The sequence below is a fragment of the Pseudorca crassidens genome, chromosome 2 (assembly GCF_039906515.1).
Source record: "Pseudorca crassidens isolate mPseCra1 chromosome 2, mPseCra1.hap1, whole genome shotgun sequence".
NCBI lineage: Eukaryota > Metazoa > Chordata > Mammalia > Artiodactyla > Delphinidae > Pseudorca > Pseudorca crassidens.
In genome coordinates this window covers 142,397,030-142,417,007 of record NC_090297.1, presented here as the reverse complement: position 1 = coordinate 142,417,007, position 19,978 = coordinate 142,397,030, and the positions used below count along the sequence as shown (strand labels likewise).

Genomic DNA, 19,978 nt, shown 5'->3' with positions numbered 1-19,978 from the left:
GAGGCCGCAGCAGTGAGAGGCCTGCGTACCTCAAAAAAAAAAAAAAAATTAGATTGATTCTCTCTCATTTATTTTAATGCTTTCTAATCCAATTATTTATATATTGGGTCAAGGGTAAAGAGAGGTAAAATGTTTTAGTCCTGGTGTGTGTGTGCATGTATGTATGTTTTCAGGTATAATGCAAGTATCACAGAGCAATGAATAAGAATCTCTGTAATTCTACATACCCCTCCTGCAGATGTTCAAAGCTCTAAATGGATTTTCAATCATACTGTAGTTATAATTATACAATGTTACAAATTAGCAAATAATCACATTAAATCAGAAAGGAAAAATGCCTCCTTTAGTGTATAATGGTTATATAATTCATGATACCCTTTTGAAAATGAACCAGATGTAAAGAATACAGCTTTCCTTTATCTGTATTTTCCAACTTCCTGTGGATAAAAACATTTCCAAGACATTTTTTTTTTTAAATAAGAGTGGAATTTTCTTGGGAAAGACTGTCAGAATATTAGCTCTCAGAATAATACTTTCAGTACTCATAACAAAGGGGAGTACTTCAAAAATCATGTGTGTGTGTGTGTGTGTGTGTGTGTGTGTGTATGCAACACAAAGCCTATACTAAGGAGGAGGTCACAGAAGATTTAGAAAATTAAGATAACTCCTATCTAGAACTGAGCATTTCTACCTTTAAATTTTTTATTATTTAAATATACTGTGCTTCTGGTTGGTAGTTGGAATCAAGGACTCCATGAACCAGTCTAGAAAATAATATCCTTTTTAAAAAAACTAATCATGAAAACTTTGATGTTTTTACAACTTTGGGATTTTATTTGGCTGGATGTTTTTATTATCGTTTCTCAATTCACCTATTGTTTCATCTTACATTTACCTAAATTCAGTAGACATTGACAAATTAGAATGGCAAGAGAAAGGAATTCCCTGGTGGTCCAGTGGTTAAGAATCTGCCTTCCAACGCAGGGGACGTGGGTTCGATCCCTGGTCGGGGAACTAAGATCTCACATGCCGTGGGGCAACTAAGCCCACGCACCACAACTAGAGAGCCCGTGTGCCACGACTACAGAGAAACCTATGTGCCACAACTAGAGAGTAGCCTGCACACTGCAATGAAAGATCCCACATGCCACAACTAAGACCAGACGCAGCCAAAAATAAATACATAAATATTTTTTAAAAAAGAATGGCAAGAGAATTACTGAAATCCATATACAGTATTCTCAGTTTTGAAATATTCTTTTTTTTCATTAAAATTAAATTTACAATTTCAAAGCCTGAGTAAACATTGGAAAAGGTCTCATACAGAGTTTTAGGGTCTTAGAGTAGTATACACAATTTAGGCCAGTTGTTATTACCACTTTTATTAAGGATGCACATAATGCTAAATTCTTGTACAATAAATAACATTTAATGACTTATTTAGGGATCTATCATACATTACAGTATGTGTGATCTATTACGCATTATCAAAGTTTAACTAAACGACGAAAATGTTAGGCTCTGAAGTATGTGAAATAAAAACTGACCAAAATTGCTGAAGAACCTTGAGTTCTCCATTGTGTTCAGACCAGGAACCCATGAAGATGCCTACAGTTAGTCTACAAGTAAGACCACACCATCTATCATCCAAGTTCCTCAGCCTAAAACAAACACTGAGACTCTTTAATTCCGCCCCAATTCCTCCAATCCATCCTAAGAGTCTCTAACATCTATTTACTAACATAAAACACCAGCTACAGCAGAAAGAACATCAGGATAGAGTTTACTTCCATTTAACAAAAAAAAGTATAAGACTCACCTGTGGCACTAATTAAAAGATTTTGATTCAGGCAGTCAGGAGTGGGGTTCAAGAATATGCATTTTTTAAAGGTACTGATTTATTTTAAAAATTTTTTGAAGTATAGTTGATTTACAATGTTGTGTTAATTTCTCCTGTACAGCAAAGTGACTCAGTTATATATACATATATATATATGAATATGCATTTTTAAAGAATGCCACAGGTGATTTTGAGCCATGCAGGCTAAGGACCACACTTAAAGATTCAACCAGCCCTATTTCTTACTTTTGTTTTTTTTTAAATAATCATCACTTACCAAGAGTCTATCATCCCCTTAAATAATCTTTATTTGGAATCTGTTTATCTTCTTCAAACTACACCCTCTTCAAGTTACAAGTACTGCAAGATTAGCATCAGGTCATCCTGGCCCGTCCTGCTGTAGCCATCCTGGCTTCATGACCCTGAACAGCTGCTCTGACCATCTGTGAAGCTGCAGGCCAGGCCTGCCTTATCCTGTTTCCTCACACTCGCCTGTAACCTCAGCCCAGAAAGCAGGACCAGCCTGGGCCCTCTGGGCAAGATCTGCTCCCTTGTATGGGACTGGGTCAAGGGTAGGGAATCTACTTAGGATGATAACTATACAGTTTTTGCTTAAATTAGTTTTTGCAACTCTAACTTTAGGAAGTGCCAGAGGAAATAAGGGACAAATTTGAACTTAACTTCAATGACATCAAATCCTTTGTCTTTGGAGGGTAATTTTGATTTCTAGCACTCATGTGTCAGTACCAAATTTGTACTCAATAAGAGTTTCTACTAAAGCAGGGTTTATAGCGATTTGGGCTCTGCTAATCATCAATTAGGTACCTAGCCCCTTGGTAGCAACGTAATGTCACAACTTGGCTAGGCTGAACTACATTTCCCAGAATGCTCTTCCCTGTATGTTTCCTGTTACCATGGGCCCGGATTGATTCTTCTACCAGGTGACTGACAACTATCCGCACAGCAATTTCTCCTTACCTTACACTATATCTTTGTTATTTAAAACACAAACATTATTTGAATACCCACTGTGTGCTGAAACCCACTATGTGCTTTCTGAATTAATCATCACAGTAACTATGCTGGTATCATCTCTGATTGACAATAAACACAAAGGCTGAATTTGGGGAGGTTTACAGAGCCTGACCAAGAAACAAATACCTGCAAACTAGGTCTTCTGACTACAAATCTGTCTCCTACTACAGCAGTTTTGTTTTTGAACTATATTTTATTCCCAGCTATTATTTTCCTTAAGATTAGACCGAATATGAGTTCTTTGCTGATTCCATCAATCATTCAAAATATACACACAATGAAGTCTGGCAGATACATAACTTGCATTCATATTTTTCCACCAGTATCCATCTTTTCACAACTGGTCATTTATTTCAAGGATCCAAATTACTGACCTTTTCGAGTTTTCCTTTGATCTATGGGTTTCTCTCTTTAGCGATCACTGTTCAGGTCTTCTGAAGACCTTCTTCAAAACATTTGTTGTCCTGGTCAAAAACATTTGTTTCTAACATTGCTTCCTCTCTCTGATTGTCTGTTAAAGTATCATGCAGTCTGGCTTGCATTTCAGTGAAACTTACGTAAAATTTGCTGGGCTTTGCTCTGAATAACGGTAACACCTTTTTATGCTGGCAGGAAACATTTTTACGCTGGCAACGCATCTACTCACTCTGGCCAGCTGCAGCACAAGACTGACGGGCCAACCTTGAGAGCTGGGCTGCTGTAAACTGAAACACGTTGCAACGTGCCCCTGCTATGAGGACTCCTCCCCTCCTCTCACAAATTACACCAGAAAGAATAGTATCATCCTTTCACAGTCACACCTGGGAACCTGACACCAGCTGACACCTTTCTACTGTTTATTTCCAATGTCTCAATTTTCCACTCTTCTAAAGGGCTTAGTGTCATCTGAAAGCTTGGCACTTTCACTCTGTGCCCAGGGCAGCAGATCACTGATAAAAATGTTAAATAAAACCCATCTCAGTTCCAATCTCGACATAATGCTCACCCCATTCAAAGAAGTACCTGTTCTCCCTTACCCTTTGTTTCTGCTGTCTAAACTACTTCCTTCCCTTGGACAAAACACATCTCTTCCAGTACCACAGGGTGTCTTAGCTATTGCAGGGCAAGGGAGGGGAGGACGGGCCAAGGCTTTTGGAAGTTTAAATAAATCCTCTCCCCGGGCTCTCCCACGTCTGCATTCTTGGTTCACCTAAAACCATTCCAGCATTGGCTGAAGAGTCCGACTTCTCTGTCTCTAAGCAGTGGTGTGACTATGGGCCAAGCCCCTTTATCTCTCTAGTTCTTACTTCTCTCACCTGTACAATAAAATAACTGGCCTCTGGAATCTGTGGCATTCCACATTTGGATATAAAACTATGATTCTGGTAAATCTGTCTTGATAGATGGCAAACTACTTTCTCAAATAGGCTATGTTTGGTTAATATTTGGGTGTTTTTTTTTGTTTTTGTTTTTTTTTGGCCTACAGGACATTTGGTACCTTTGTGACGGATGGAATCTTTTATGAGTAATCAGAGATGAGGCAGATATTAAAACAATAATGGGGAAAACTCTGAAAGACTTAAGCCACATCTCCACTACATAAAGTACAGAATATGTCATCTAGCACCCTGGAGCGATCTGACATAGAAACAAACTTTTCAGATGAGGATGTAAGGAAAATGCTACTCCCACATCCAGCTGAACCATCTTCAGTTTCTGGTAGGTGGCTAAAGTGTTAAGACAGCTGGACTCTGAGTGGCGAAAACCCAACTGGGCCAATGCGGAGCTATGGGTTGATCCCAGTACTGAGAAGCACTTCAAGTTATATAGAAAGCACAAGTATCAGCAGTCACAACCTAAATGCCTACAGGGCCAGCAGGTCACATGAAGGAATCCACGTCGCTGACTGTAACACCACAGGGAGTCGGGGAACTGGGCAAACTAGACAGCCTATACCTATCTGTAAGGCATCCAAATTCAATTCTTAAAAAAATGGTCCAGGGCTTCCCTGGTAGCGCAGTGGTTGAGAGTTCGCCTGCCGATGCAGGGGACACAGGTTCGTGCCCTGGTCCGGGAAGATCCCACATGCCCCGGAGCGGCTGGGCCCGTGAGCCATGGCCGCTGAGCCTGCGCGTCCGGAGCCTTTGGTCCGTAACAGGAGAGGCCACAGCAGTGAGAGGCCCGCGTACCGCAAAAAAAAAAAAAAAAAAAAATGGTCCAGGTAAAACAAAACCCACCAGTAGACCAGAATCAGCTCTCGTGCTGCCAGCGTATGATCTCTGACTTTACGGGTACTTCAGCCCTCTGGATTCCTTTGAACTAACGGCCCCACCTCCCATTTCTCTGGTAACGCTGGGGAGTAGATGGACATGTGGACGAGAGTATTTCTCTGGCAAAGTAATGTAAAAGATTCAACTACTTTGATGGACGAAATCTCCGCTTATTAGTAATAAAACTTCTATTAGGGAAAAAAACCCACAATCCTTTTTCAGAGAATAATAATAGAGCCCCCTTCATAGGGGTGTAGTGAGGACCGGAAAAGGTAATCACCTAAGACACTTGGCGCAGCACCTCATACATAAACGCTAGCCACTCTCATGATGATTATTGTTAAATTCTATCAGGTGATGGAATACAAACTACATGCTTCCATGGAACCTCATAGAATTATCATATTCTCAGGCTGGGTAGGTTTGGAAGTCTTGTCCTGGGTCAGAAAACAGCTATACCATAAAGCACAAAAAAGGATTCTGTGCTTTCTAGATGCTGCTGCTCTGACACTGTAGGCCTCTTTAACGTGGGAATACAGCACATCTGCCACTTCCCTCCTCCTTCCCCACCCACTCTGCCCTGACTTAAGGTCCCTGCACTGAGATCCCAGAATAAGTAGAGCAAAGGATTCTAAAACATCTACTACTTCCTGTGCCTCTCCCCGAAAGACTTTTTTAAAACCCCAGCATTGAAATTAACACACCATTCCCAATCCCACCCATTATAATGATAGCCCTACAAATCCTAGGAATACTTTCTAAGGAAGTGGATGTCTTTTAAAAATCCATAGAACATAGCCGGCATGCTTTGACACTACAGAACACCTCTTCCCATTGCTTCTGTTTATTTTTCCCCTCTCCACCCCTCAGCTGAAGGTAAACACTGCTGTGTGGGATCATCATGTTCTACCAGCTTTTGAAATAAAAAAGAATATTCTAAAATTTTAAACCCTGCTCTCTTATAAATCTTTATTGTTTCATGAGTCAAATGGATCCTTCTCAGTCTTCTGCAATGTAACTCTGATAAAGAACCATTTGAAATCAATGAATGAGTGAATAAACAAACGAATAAATGTACGTTTGAAAATCAAGGAATACACAAAGAACAGAAGTATTACCCTTGCTTAAGATTTCAAGTTATTTTCCAAACAGCTCAAGAGAAGCACATGATCTTTGTTTCCTTTTGAAAATTTCAGAATAGATCATCAAATACTAGTAAATAGGGACTTTCCTCGTGGTCCAGGGGTTAAGAATCCGCCTTCCAATGCAGAGGGCACGGGTTCGATCCCTGGTAAGGGAACTAAGATCCCACATGCTGCAGGGCGACTAAGCCCATGTACCACAACTAGAGAGCCCACGCACCTCAACTACAGAGCCCGTGAACCGCAACTACGGAGCCTGCACGCTGCAACAAAGAGCCTGCACGCTGCAACTAAGCCACAACTGAGCCAAAAATAAATTAACAAAAAAAACTAGTAAATACACATTAACCATACGATTGAAAATGAGAATCTTAACACTTTAAAAGCAAAGGGTTTTGGTTTTTTTTTGAGGTATACTATTGATACTTCACCTATTTGGCAGAAACTTTGCTTTACTAATGGTTAAAGCATAGAGAAGCATATCTTGCTTTACAAAGGGTGAAAATCAAATGTCAGATGCATTAAAGAAACCTAACATTACATGAAGGCTCCTTTTGAAACATGAATGATGCCACGGACCTCTTTCCATTTGAAATTCCAATTCTTCCATTTATTATAGAACACCTACAATAAATAATAATAATGTCAAGTGATATTATTAAAGAACACTGATTTATTTTACCATTTGTTTTCTCTCCCCTAAAGGGAAAGAATATCAAAGAAACACCCAGATTGTGTTTAAGTGTTAACTTCATTTTATTTGTGTAGACCTCATTGTTCTACTGGCAGTGTGTTGCCTAAATAGCTATCTCCCTACCTATTCTTGCAATCTATATCTTTTTCCTGTGAGAGGAAAGAGGAGGATAAAAAGTAATTCCATGCATCTGGAAGACTTGGTATGATGAGGTAGGCACTAAGGTGTGCTTTCGATTTAATTAAGAAAAGTATAAACTTTGTGGAGTCATCTTCTTCAAAGCAAAACATGAGAAAATCCTAGTTGAGGATTGAGATAAGCTAATTGATCAGCTTCCCTAAAGGAAATTCAACTGATTTTATAACAGTTCCCCAAACTCTACAGGATTTTCCAGTAAGTCAAGTCCAGGAGCAGAAATGGTTACCAGGACCTCAATTTTATTTTCATATTTGCAGAGACAGTGAAAATTTTATTTGTGTTCCCCCATGGTTTTTGTTTGTTTGTTTGCCTTTTTACCTTTCCTCTTTGATCACACCCATAACAGAAGACTCAGATCTACCCAGAGCTAAGAGCAAAAGTCACAAGGCAACAATAAAACAAGCAGAGATGAACGAACAGGGATGGAGGTAGGAGGCTGTCCTGGGCAGGACTGGCTACAAAATCTGCAGAGCCTAGTGAAAAATGAAAATGCAGCGTTCATTATTCAAAAATTAAGAATTTCAGGGACTTCCCTGGCGGTCCAGTGGTTAAGACTCTGTGCTTCCGCTGCAGGGGGCATGGGTTCGATCTCTGGTCGGGGAACTAAGATCCCGCATGCCCCGGGGCGCAGCCAAAAAAAAAAAAAAATTATTAAGAATTTCCAAAGAACGACAGCAGTGCACTAAGCCAACTGCAGGGCTTTTCTGAGCGTGGGGCTCCGTGCAACTAACTGCACAGGTCACAGGTCCTGGAAGACACTTACCAGGCTCCCTGGGTAAGCTTTCCAAACAAACTCCAATAAGTCAAACATGTAGAGATGAAATAAAAGCTGCTTGGAGATACAGCTCTTTTCAGGAGAGAGAGGACGTGTTGAGATCTGTTCATTTTGTACTCCCACTGACTAGCAAAGTGTCTAACACGGAACAGGTACTTAAAATAAAGGCTGAAATGAAAAATAATGCAAATGGCAACTAACATTTTCAGCAACTCATCTCCTTTGGGAAAGCAATTCTCGCCTTCAAGATTGCTCTGCTTGTTGCAGACAGCCATTTTCCTCTCTCATCTCATCATACATGACATTAGCCACACAGCATGATGTTTGAGATTGAATCCCAGTATAAACAGCATCTTAAAATATCTAAAATATCTGGCAGGAACAACTCTGTTCTCAATCATCAACAGAGAGAGAACAAGTTCTCATTCACCCGCTGGAGCTGGCCAGGAGGAGGATTTGCCATTCTCAGCAAATTATATTATCCACGGGGAATTCATGCTGAATTTTAAGTCTGATTTGAAGAGAGTCCCTATTTCCCAGCCCACGGGTAAACTTTAAATAGCCATTAAAATGACATTTCAAAATAATAAAAGAATTCACAGAACCGGGGAACAAAATAAATGGTGTTGTAAAAGGAAATGGAAACGTTACCATAATTAGAGCTTTTAAAAGAGACATTTTAAACACTGGTTGAACACTGACTTGTTTATAATAGCACTCAAGGCAGATGGCAAGAGACTAAAAGGGAAACCATAGGTATTTACTAGAAAGGTAAGGTGAAGAGAGCTTTTGTAAGGTCATTGGAACCACTTCTTGAAACCTAGTTTAAAAAAAAAAAATCAAAATACCAATTTAACCTTTATGGGGATGTAAGGCTTCACCTAATCTGGCTTTGCCATCAATATAATATGCCAGAGGCCCAAACTATGTAATTGGAAGAAAAGGGGGGTTACCACTGCCCCCCCACCATAGTCTAACAATGTAATAACGTAACTGTCTTGTCACTCACCATCACAACAAAAATGCACTCACGCTCTTTATGGTACCTGAACAGTGCAGCTTTCAATGTGGGCATTTATTTGCAGTTAGTGGAATGACACGCTGTCCGGTAAGTTCTTCCCAGACAGGAGCTACATTTAACATTGTAGAATGCCCCCTACAAGCCCATACAGAGATTAAGTATTTTTCAAAATCCTTCTGGAAAGAACTGCTAGGCAGCTTTACCGAGCAGACTAGAATATAGCCTCATAGTCCAGTACTTTAGAGAACTTGAGACGTGTAAGGAGAACAGTGATTCCAAGAGTAGAGTGACCCACAGAGGCTGAGAAGTGCAGAAAACACAGAGGCAGCACCCTCTAGATGGAGAGAGCTTGGAACAGGTCCCACAGACCCAAAGTTTCCACCAGAATTCCACAATGTGTCAAGACTGTCCTTGGCCGGTAGAGCAACTGTGCTGGCCACAGCAGTGGTTCCACTGCTTTGCATCAAAACGATGCTTACCTCTAGGAAGGCGGATGGCCGCACCTCAACAGCAGGCTACAAATGTGTTCTGGAAAAGTAGGAAAGGTTATCTGCCCTCATTAGGACAACTAAAAGTCCCTTAGCACTATGCAAACAGACCATTCAACAGGGATAATGCAAAGACAAACATGTTCTGATAACAGAAAAATGTCCCAGAATTGAAAATTTTAGAAACCATGTATGCAGTCAGCAACTTCAACCTTGAAGCCAATTCACTCTTCAAAAATTACTTTTTCTCTTAAAAGTGTTCTCTTTAGTATTGAAAAAACTAAAGAGGGACTTCCTCACTGGAGGAAGACTTGGAAAAACCCCAGACCTAAACGAAAAGCAGCGATCTTGGCCAACAGCTTTCTGGTTTCCCCTGGCTATTATTAAGGATCCTTCTGTTTGACTAAGAATTTCTCCACCTCTCACAAACCATCTTTTTTCTTTCTGTGTCCAGAAAAAATCTGAAAACCATGTGTTTATAATGAGCCTGTTGCTATGCACATCATTAAAACACATTACAAAAATCTTTCCTTTGAGTCAGGAGGAGGACAGGATGGGGGAAGATGAACTCCTAGCCAGAGTCCCTTTGCTGACCAGATAAGCTGGTAAAAAGGGAGATGAGAAACAAAGCAAAACGGAAAAAAATATGGTGGTCCCATCCCTTGAGTCATTTTAACCAAAGGAGGAAAACTAACATTTTTAAAGCCCCAAGGTAATGTATCTTACAGTTTGGAACAGGGCTAACAAACTCTCTTCCTAATCTCTTTAATTCCTATGGTTTCATGACTCATCTTCCATCTGTCTATTAGTGTGTCCTTTTCACCAGCTTTTTCACACTTCTGTAAGACTATCAGGAGTTTTGTTTTGTTTTGTTTTTCCCCTTTTATGTGTACTTCTGTGTGTATTCTCCTTTTGATATCTTTGGTCTTCTATTCAGTTACCACCTAAATGTAGGTCCTGAACTGTCCATGTCGTCCCCTACTCCCCATAGTATCTTGGCCTTTTTCCCTCACTTACGAAGAGATTTGTTCTGCAAAAGTCATATCCTGGAAATGAGATGAGACAAAGCATATCAAAATTAATGTCAAAAAACAAAGATTCTCGATTTTCTAACTTAAAAAACCTGGACTTGATAATCTTAAGTCAATCACCTTCTTAAACAGTTTGCAATCAACATTCTTCTCCAATTTTTGTTGTATTGTTCCAAATACTGTGTTAACCTGCAAGTTTTCAAGGGTAGACTGTCTGAAGATGAGAAATGAAACATACGTCTTTTAAATATATCTTTCTTTCACCCCTGTGTGTCTTTATATGGGTTCACACACATGCGTGCACACACGCGTGTGTGCACACGCACACACATGCACACACACAGAGTATTAATTCCAAGCTCTTTGTCCTTAATCAGAAAAGAAATGGCTGGTCCCGACTAATGCTATAGAACCTGTTTTACTCTCCAAGAGAAGTAGCCGAACCATTGCAAACATGTGTTGGGTGAAAACAACTGTGGTTGGCTCCAGACAAAGGCTTATTTTTTAAGCACAGATGGTTGAATGGTTGCCTCCTCCAAAGGGTTGCCCACAATGAAAGACAGATTTCTATTTCTAATCTATGCAAACATCTTACTCTGCGGGGCATCACAAAGACTAACTGTTCTGTGTCAGATGCTGCGGATCCCAGGTGCTCTCAGAGAAGCCAAAGCCCACCTCCACCTGAGATGCCTGGTAACTCAGGTAACAGGGGCTGACTGGGGAGTGAGCCACTAACCGGCTCCTCATGAATGCTGCCGGGGCCCTCTGTCAAACATTCCTCTGGAATCCCGCCCCCCGCCCCCCCCCCCCCACTGCTTCTCCTTGGCTGCTCTGCCTGGAGGACAGTTTCAATATTCAGTTGAGACCGCAGATGCTTCTAAAACCTCCCAGGAAGGCTCAGATTCCCAAGGGCTCCTAATGACGATTGGTAGCACTCTTCACCTTGAATTCAGCTCTTCTATTCATCTCTAATATCAAACCCAGAAATCTTGAGCACTTAAAACTGTTATCCTGTTCAAACCAGTCTCCTTTACCCTCTAGTCTATATGCCTAAAACCCAGGTGAGTCTCAGTGGATCACACCTGGGTCATTGTTGGTGTCCCTCAACCTTCCCAAGTATATGTATTCCTTTTTTCTTTCTTTTTTTTCCCGGCCATGCAGTGTGGCTTATAGAATTTTAGTTCCCCAACCAGGGATTGAACCCTGGTCCCCCCCAGTGAGAGGGTGAGTCCTAACCCCTGGACCACCAGGGAATTCCCTCCTTTTTTCTTTTTGTTCTCCCTCTATCAATGTTCCTTTCTTTATTTACAACACTTTTCTGTATTATTTCTCCACCTCCCTTGCTCTGACCCCGCCGCCCCCGCCGCCCCCCACCCCCCCCCAGGCACATTCCAGTTTTAGGGCCCCTTGGGACAACAAAAATTCCTGCAATGCTGGGGGGGGGGAGGGGGAGGACCAAAAAAACTCTTCATGCAAACCGGCTCCTAATTTTAAACATACTTTCCCATAAAGAGAAGGTTATACCTGAAATCTACATAGGTTAGTTCCAATGTTTAAGTCTAAAAAATGTCCTTCAAAGTTTTGAATTATTTTCTGTTAGTGTTTCTGATCAAACAACAGTAACAGAGTTTGCTTCAAAATCCTGTGTTGAAAAACCCTTCTTTCCTTCCTTATCAAACTTCTTAAATGAACCAACCTAACTGAGCAAAAAGAAATTCAAAAGTTCCTACTCTATACCTCAGTTTCTGAGATTTAAACACTTTTTGTTTCAGCTTATAAATGCAAATATTGACAGTCAAATAATGCAGCATTAAGTTTACTTATCTGGAAAATCTAAAACTGTAAAGAGCTTTAGAGGTTAACTAACTTATTGATTCCCAAGTCTGAATGAACATCAGAGCTACCTGAGGAATATTGTTTATTTTAAACAACACATCCTCGTGAACCCCAGTCTGAGACATTCCAGTTCAGACTTCTGGTGCGGCCCTGGAATCCATATTTATAATAAATGCTTTGGGTAATTATGATCTAGCAGGCCCTGGTCTGTTTGAGAACCACTGATGATTCCAACATTCTTCCCAATATGGCGGTCTCCCCTACAAGACACTACATGGGCTATCACTCTGCTACAGCATTTTCAGAGACTGGGGCTCTTGCCCTTTTATAAGTCTGCTTACTCCACTTTTTTTTTTTTTTTTTTTTTTTTGCGGTACGCGGGCCTCTCACTGTCGTGGCCTCTCCCCTTGCAGAGCACAGGCTCCGGACGCGCAGGTCCAGCGGCCATGGCTCACGGGCCCAGCCGCTCCGCGGCATGTGGGATCTTCCCGGACCGGGGCACGAACCCGCGTCCCCTACACTGGCAGGCAGACTCTCAACCACTGCGCCACCAGGGAAGCCCCTGCTTACTCCACTTTTACATGGAGTAAATTATTATTATTATTATTATTATTATTAGAAAGTCTGTTCTTATGTCGAGCCAGATAACCGAAGTCTTTCAACTCCTTGAACTTCATTATTACCGGCCCTAATTTTGTGCTCTGGAGCTGACACAGAATTCCCTCCCCATGAGAGTCCAAAGGCAGCTACTGTACCCTTGCAAGTCTTCATTTTTCTGAGCTTAAACAAGCTTTTTTTTCTTTAACTTCATAAAGCACAATTTCTGAGTCCCTCACCATTTCAACTGCTCTTCCTGAACAGACCTTACAGAATAAATCTGTCTAGAGGAACACCACTTCATTTTTTTTTTTCTTACGGGCTGTGCTTTTCCCAATATGCATTAATTTATAGTCCATGTTTCATCCTTGGCACTCATTCTCTTGCATTTAATGGTCCAAGAGCCATGAATCAGCAAGTATTTCTTATTTACCCTAATGCTGTGTTCCTAACACTGTGTAAAGTACTCAAGGATTCAAAAGCTGGAGGAAATCATCTTGCTTTGATTTGACTTGAGGAGATAATTTCTTGGACAGAAAGGACTTAAATAAATGAAATCACTTGAAAACAGTGCACGATGGTACACAATCAAGTGCTTCAAATGAATGACACCTGAAAGACTGACATAGGTTTCCTGGGTCAGACTGTCGGCTCTCTCATGGCCTGTGTTTATAGAAATACCACCTATTTAACAATGATATGGGTTAAAAAAAGAAGAAGATGGACACTATCACCTTAAAATGTAAACAAAAATTTCAACTGCATCCTTATTTCAGAAATTTAAAATCTAAGAAATGACACATGGAAAAATCAAGTAGAATACTGTTCCTTCTACCTGGGATGCCGCTGACATTGCTTCCCAAGCACTCTGAACGCCATGATCCAAGTAAAAGGCTTAAAGTAGAGGGTTTCTGCGATTCCCTTCAGTACCGGAAATGACAGAATGATAAGGAGACACCCCCGCCACCTGCATATTTGAACGAACACCAACAAAAACGCACTCGTTTCATTCACAGAATCGCAGACTATCAGAACGTTTGGGACTCATTCAAATCCCTCACTTTACAGATGAGGGAAAAATATCACTTCAAAGATGGCACATGGTTTCTCTCCCAGGTAAAGTAGCCAATGAGCAGGAGGGCAGGGCTCATCCCCAGATCGCTCCGCCCTTGGCTTCCTGCCTCCTCGTATTCAACCCACGAAACCAGAACTCTTGCCCTCTCAGCGCTTTCCTCAACTCTACTCCCATCTTCAGTTACCTTCTCAATCCTCAAATCCAGAGTCTGATGATGCATTTTGTTTGGGGACATTTTGAGGGAAGGACTGGACCAAACGGTTTTAGGTGGTTAATTTTTCATGAAATCCTAGCCTATTGATTTTACCCACAGTCTATGCTGCTAGACACAAAATTCTACGTGCTTCAGGGTCACTGCTACCTCACTAGCAGTACAGGGAGCCGCTGGGGTTAGCTACATGGATTCAAACAAAAATTCCAAAGCTGCAAAGCAACTGGTAAACAATTCCCAACTATGCCACCCTCTTCCCCCACGACACACACACACACACACACACACACACACACACACACACACACCACACCACACCACACCACACCACACCCTAAATCAACCAGCTCATCTACTTCATCTGAAGCCTCACAGTTAATCCACATCCTACTTGGAACACGGAGGAAAAAATGTACCTACCTTGTGGCCTCTTGCTGAAGCCACGACACATTTGGCACATAAAACATGACTCCAAAGAAAAGCAGAGGCTCATTAGCAAATTTGTCCAGATGTTTCTTCAGAGGTTTCTCCAGCTCCACCCATCGTGCTTGCTGGCTCTTGCTGAGAAACCAAAGGCCAAAGTAGTGCGTCTAGATAAAAGGATAAAACAGCGTCAGTTCATGGTTACAAGGGGCATCCTGAGACCACACAGGAAATAAGACTCCAGCACCTTAGCTCCCCTTTGGTGCCTCAGCCCGTACACAAGGATCCGGCTTTTACTTTTGAACTTTGGGACGCATGAAAAGAAACCACAGGTACCCAGTACTGTAATCTACTCTGAGTCTCCAGATGCAGTATTCCTACCCATTGCAGCTGTTTGTACATGTGGGTACTGATGCACCTATGCTATGTAAGCGGGGGTGATGCAGAGTGGGGACAGTGTGGACTTATTCTAAGATCTCAAGGCTGACTTCCCTGTGCTAGTGAAGCGCAGGAGCAGAGGCAAACACAGCTCTCTCACCTGCTACAAAGTAACTTACGGTTCAACTCCAAAGATGAAACCTTCTGCCAACGTTAAGCTTCAGCAGTGTAGATATTTTCATACAGTACCGGATTGGAACAGAAAATTGATTCACTGTTTAAGCTTTAATGAAGTACTTTTAAAAAACATCGGCCTCGACCACTTCATTATACATGAACTGCAGGGAATCTCTCCCCGGCATTAAGCAGGGAGATCGGAAGTAGCCCCTCTTCACAGCTGCCACAGGAGCCCCTGGTGGCTGTTCCTGGCAGATGATGGGGGGATTTGAGAGATGAGAGTGAGATTTTCACCCTTAGACTTGAAGCCTCAACCGGGTTAGTTTTGAACAACGTTCTAAACGATTAAAACAGGTACTTTTATGCATCCAATCCTGTCTTTACATTAATTCATGCTAGGATTTCAGGATTAGCACACAGTCGCTAAAAAATAGATCACTGCTTTTGAAGCATTCTTTTATATTTCAATTATAGCCTAGAATGGTTTACAGCACACCTGGAAAGCCGCCTTCAAAGGAATCATTTCATTACAATGTTTAATTTCCAAAGGCATTTTTGCGCCGACCTTCCCACTCCAGCCGGCTGCCACCTCAACAATACTATAGATCAATCCCCATCACCACCCCACCAAAATCTGTAATCAAGTTTTGACTCTGACTTTACCAGAAAACCAGACATATCCTTCCCTACATAAAGCTGCAGACCCAAAATACTCTAAAGGATATTTTTAAACGGGTGTACTTTCAGATGGGACCATTTCTTCCATGATTTTCCAAAGGGCAAGTCCATACCAGAAATCTATGCATTTCTTGAGCAACAAAATGCCAATGAACAGAGCCGAGGTTATATTTCTATCAACTTAGACCAACTTGCTTGAGTGAATTCTGACCCTATTGTTCATTTCCCAGCTCCAGTGAGCCCATTAGTTGCTCCAATGGGACTGATGACGTAGGGGAAATGAAATGTGGCTGAACAGAAAGAAAATAGGCTTTGAAGTCAGTTTATCTCCCAGCTTTTACACTCTCTGTCTTGATAACTTTATACAAGTGATGGAGCCTCCGAGGGTCTCAGAGCTTTCTCATCTGTAAAACGGGGATGGTGATTACAACCATCACCCACAGGCTGTTAGGGGTGTAAATGAGATAATGCCTGTCCACGTGTGCGTGGCCCACATTAAGTAACTACTTCATAAACGGTGACTTCGGTTGCTGCTCCTATTATCACCATGATCATCATCCTCAGTGAGTGAAGGCAGGCAAGCCTCAAGAATCTTTGTCATCGTGCTATTGGCATCTCTATCGACCACAGAATCAGAAAACAGAAGTTAAAAGACGCAGACGTAGAGAATGGTCTTAAGGACACGGGGAGGGGGAAGGGTAAGCTGGAACGAAGTGAGAGAGTGGCATGGACATACATTCACTACCAAATGTAAAATAGATAGCTAGTGGGAAGCAGCCGCATAGCACAGGGAGATCAGCTCAGTGCTTTGTGACCACCTAGAAGGGGTGGTATAGGGAGGGTGGGAGACGCAAGAGGGAGGAGATATGGGGATATATGTATATGTATAGCTGATTCACTTTGTTATACAGCGGAAACTAACAATACACTGTAAAGCAATTATACTCCAATAAAGATGTTAAAAAAAGAAAACAGAAGTTATCTAAAGATAAAGGAGAAAAAGCAAGCAAAAGCAGAAGCTAGAAGGCCTATAAATAACATAAAAATCTAAAAGGTATAAGAAAAAAAAAAATCACAAAGCAGTGCCTCCCCGAAGATTTTCTTTAGAGTCTCATTGTAGGTGTTCATGGGACACTGGAACATCACTCTGATGCCTTCCTAGGGGATCTATCATGTGGGCTTAGGCTAACCTTAAAATGAGGCAATCTGGGTACTTAATAAACCGTCTGAAAAGGGTCCAAGGCAGTTCTGCATTATACTGAATTCCTTCATGGAGCACAGCGCCATATGAGGGTATTCTACCATATTGCAGATGGCTAGTAATGAGTTTGCATATGATAAATGAGGTAATATATGTAAACAGTGACAGGCTATGTGATAATTATTTTAGTTGAAAAAGAGCCCTTTTATAAGCATAGGTGGCGAAAGGGAGGGCAAACTTTGCAATTGCTTAACAAGCCAACCATGATTTACTATCTTTCACTAAATGGAGTCTTCACATTTGGAGCTATGATTTTATGGTCCATACTTCATTCAAATTGTAACATTCACTCAAATTAGTAACATTCAAACTATAAAGGGTCCACAGTAACTGCATAAACATTCTACAATTGATTTTGGAAAAAAAAAAAAAGATTTAACTTTTACTTCTCCTATGCTTTGAAGGCCGGTATTTTAAATTTCCTTTTCTCATTCCCACCCAATCATTAAACCAGAACTGAGCTCCCCGCTTCAAAAAAAAAACGCAATTTCCCTCATGGCACAGTGGTTAAGAATCCGCCTGCCAATTCAGGGGACACGGGTTCGAGCCCTGGTCCGGGAAGATCCCACGTGCCACGGAGCAACTAAGCCCATGCACCACAACTACTGAGCCTGCGCTCTAAAGCCCGCAAGCCACAGCTACTGAGCCTGCGTGCCACAACTACTGAAGCCCGCATGCCTAGAGCCCGTGCTCCGCAACAAGAGAAGCCACCGCAATGAGAAGCCCGCGCACCGCAACGAAGAGTAGCCCCCGCTCGCCACAGCTAGAGAAAGCCCGCGCACAGCAACGAAGACCCAACGCAGACAAAAATAAATTAATTAAAAAAAAAAAACACCCTGAGAAAGAATATTCCATGGAGTACACATACATGCATGCACAAAGATACATTCATGCACACGTGCACACACAGAAAAGGAAGATGATGAGGTACAAAAGAAATCATTGTATGATAATAGTCTTGAGCCATAATTAACAGTACAGAATTCCAAATAACAAGGTAAACCACTTCCAATGCCAAAACCTAATCCATGGCGTAAGCTATTTTTGTTGCTGCAACACAGTCTTTTCCAGAGGACACAGGGTATTTCTGGGTGACTCACCATGCATTTATCCAATGAAACAATTATTTAACTATTCAAGAAATGGGGTTCCAATGCAGAGGCAGGTAATCTGGAGGACACAGTGTCTACATACTACGGCCAGAACGACCTAGTTTTAGAAGTGCTGTATTGAGTTATTTAGGAGGAAGGGAAGTTCATTTATGAATGAGATCCCCATCCGCACACTGTTTTGTGAAGCTCTGCCCCAAGTAACCTTCTCCATTCCCCCCCTCCCCGCCCCCCGCTCTTCCCCTAGCCACATCCCTGCTCTGGAGTATTCAATGGAGGAGAAAGACCCTGTCTCAAAGTTCTTACCCTGTTCTGTTCAAGTTCACACGGCAACACATTTATTCAGCCATGTCTACAAAATTCATCACAGGAAATGGAATCAGAACCTAACCACTCACTTAAACTAACATGTGCACCGATCAACTTCCTGTGTGTCAGCCAAGGGGCCATTACTCCCATCAAGCCCAGCTGAGACCACACCAGGCCTGTTCATAAGCGACTTGCCAATTTCAACTCCAGCTGAATTCTGAAAGCTGAGCTTCACTGCTAAACGCTGCCAGATGGTTGAAGGAAATGTGGTGGATTCCAAATAGAAATGGTAGAAATGGCTACCTCCTCCATGACCAAAAGGATTCCACCATATTGCCCAAGAAAATGCCTGAGACACTTGTTTGGTTTATCTCCAAAGCACCAAACATAAACCAGGTCCATCTAATCCTCAGGATACCTCTGTGTGAGCTCTAAATCCCATTTTATTTCTCTAGTTTTCTTTAGAAAACAGCTCTGGTGCCATGAATTCTGCAATGAGTTCATTGCAATAAGAAAAGACAGGGCTTCCCTGGTGGTGCAGTGGTTAGAAATCCGCCTGCCAATGCAGAGGACACGGGTTCGTTCGAGCCCTACTCCGGGAAGATCCCACATGCCGCAGAGCAACTAAGCCCGTGCGCCACAACTACTGAGCCTGCGCTCCAGAGCCCGCGAGCCACAACTACTGAAGCCCGCGGTTAGAGCCCATGCTCCACAACAGGAGAAGCCCCCGCTCGCTGCAACCAGAGAAAGCCTGCGCGCAGCAACAAAGACCCAACTCAGCCCAAAATAAATAAATAAATAAATTTATTAAAAAAAGAACAGAAAAGACAGAAGAACCGGTTCCCAGGGAAAGGAACCACATCTCTGAATCAATTGCTAAAAATGCAAAAATGCATTACTAAAAAAATAATGTAAGAAGAGCCACATAAATTGTCATTTTCATATGAGTAGTTCCCTGGTTTATTTGGTTTGGAGTTTTGCATTTTAACAGGGAAGGATAAATGTATGTGAGCCCTCAAAAACAGGCTAGTTTCTTCAGTGGCAGATTGGCATGTGAATCCTTCAGTGTCATAATAAGAGCCCTCTTCCGGTATCATGAAAAGATTGTAGTAAATAAGGCCTTTAAAAACAGTTTGGGATGTTTTTGATTGATTTCTTCATTTATTTGTAAATATGGTGTTATCCCCCATGGTAGCTATTAATAAGGAAAGATATTTTTTGAGGGTCTTGTTTTTCTAGTTTGATGACAATGACACAGCTTTAATGCTAACTATTTATAAGGGTTACAGACACAGTCTTGGCAATTACTAGGGATTAAATCCACGATCTTATCTCAAGCATTCTGAAGAGTTAATCATCCAGAAGCAAAAGTTTAAAATACTTTCCATTAGGTTGTAATAGGGTCCCTGTCGTAGCCAGTATATTTCAGTTGTAAATTAAGAAACAAAGAG

General features: G+C 41.6%; 1 protein-coding gene across 2 annotated transcripts in view; it reads right to left on the bottom strand.

Annotated features, from left to right (window-relative positions):
- PTPN14 (protein tyrosine phosphatase non-receptor type 14) overlaps window positions 1-19,978 on the bottom strand; it is a 173,303-nt gene that overhangs the window by 79,277 nt on the left and 74,048 nt on the right. For both annotated transcript variants that reach the window (XM_067728967.1, XM_067728966.1), the window contains one exon: window positions 14,613-14,782. In XM_067728967.1, the coding sequence (XP_067585068.1) occupies window positions 14,613-14,782 (170 nt within the window). The remainder of the gene's footprint in view (window positions 1-14,612; window positions 14,783-19,978) is intronic.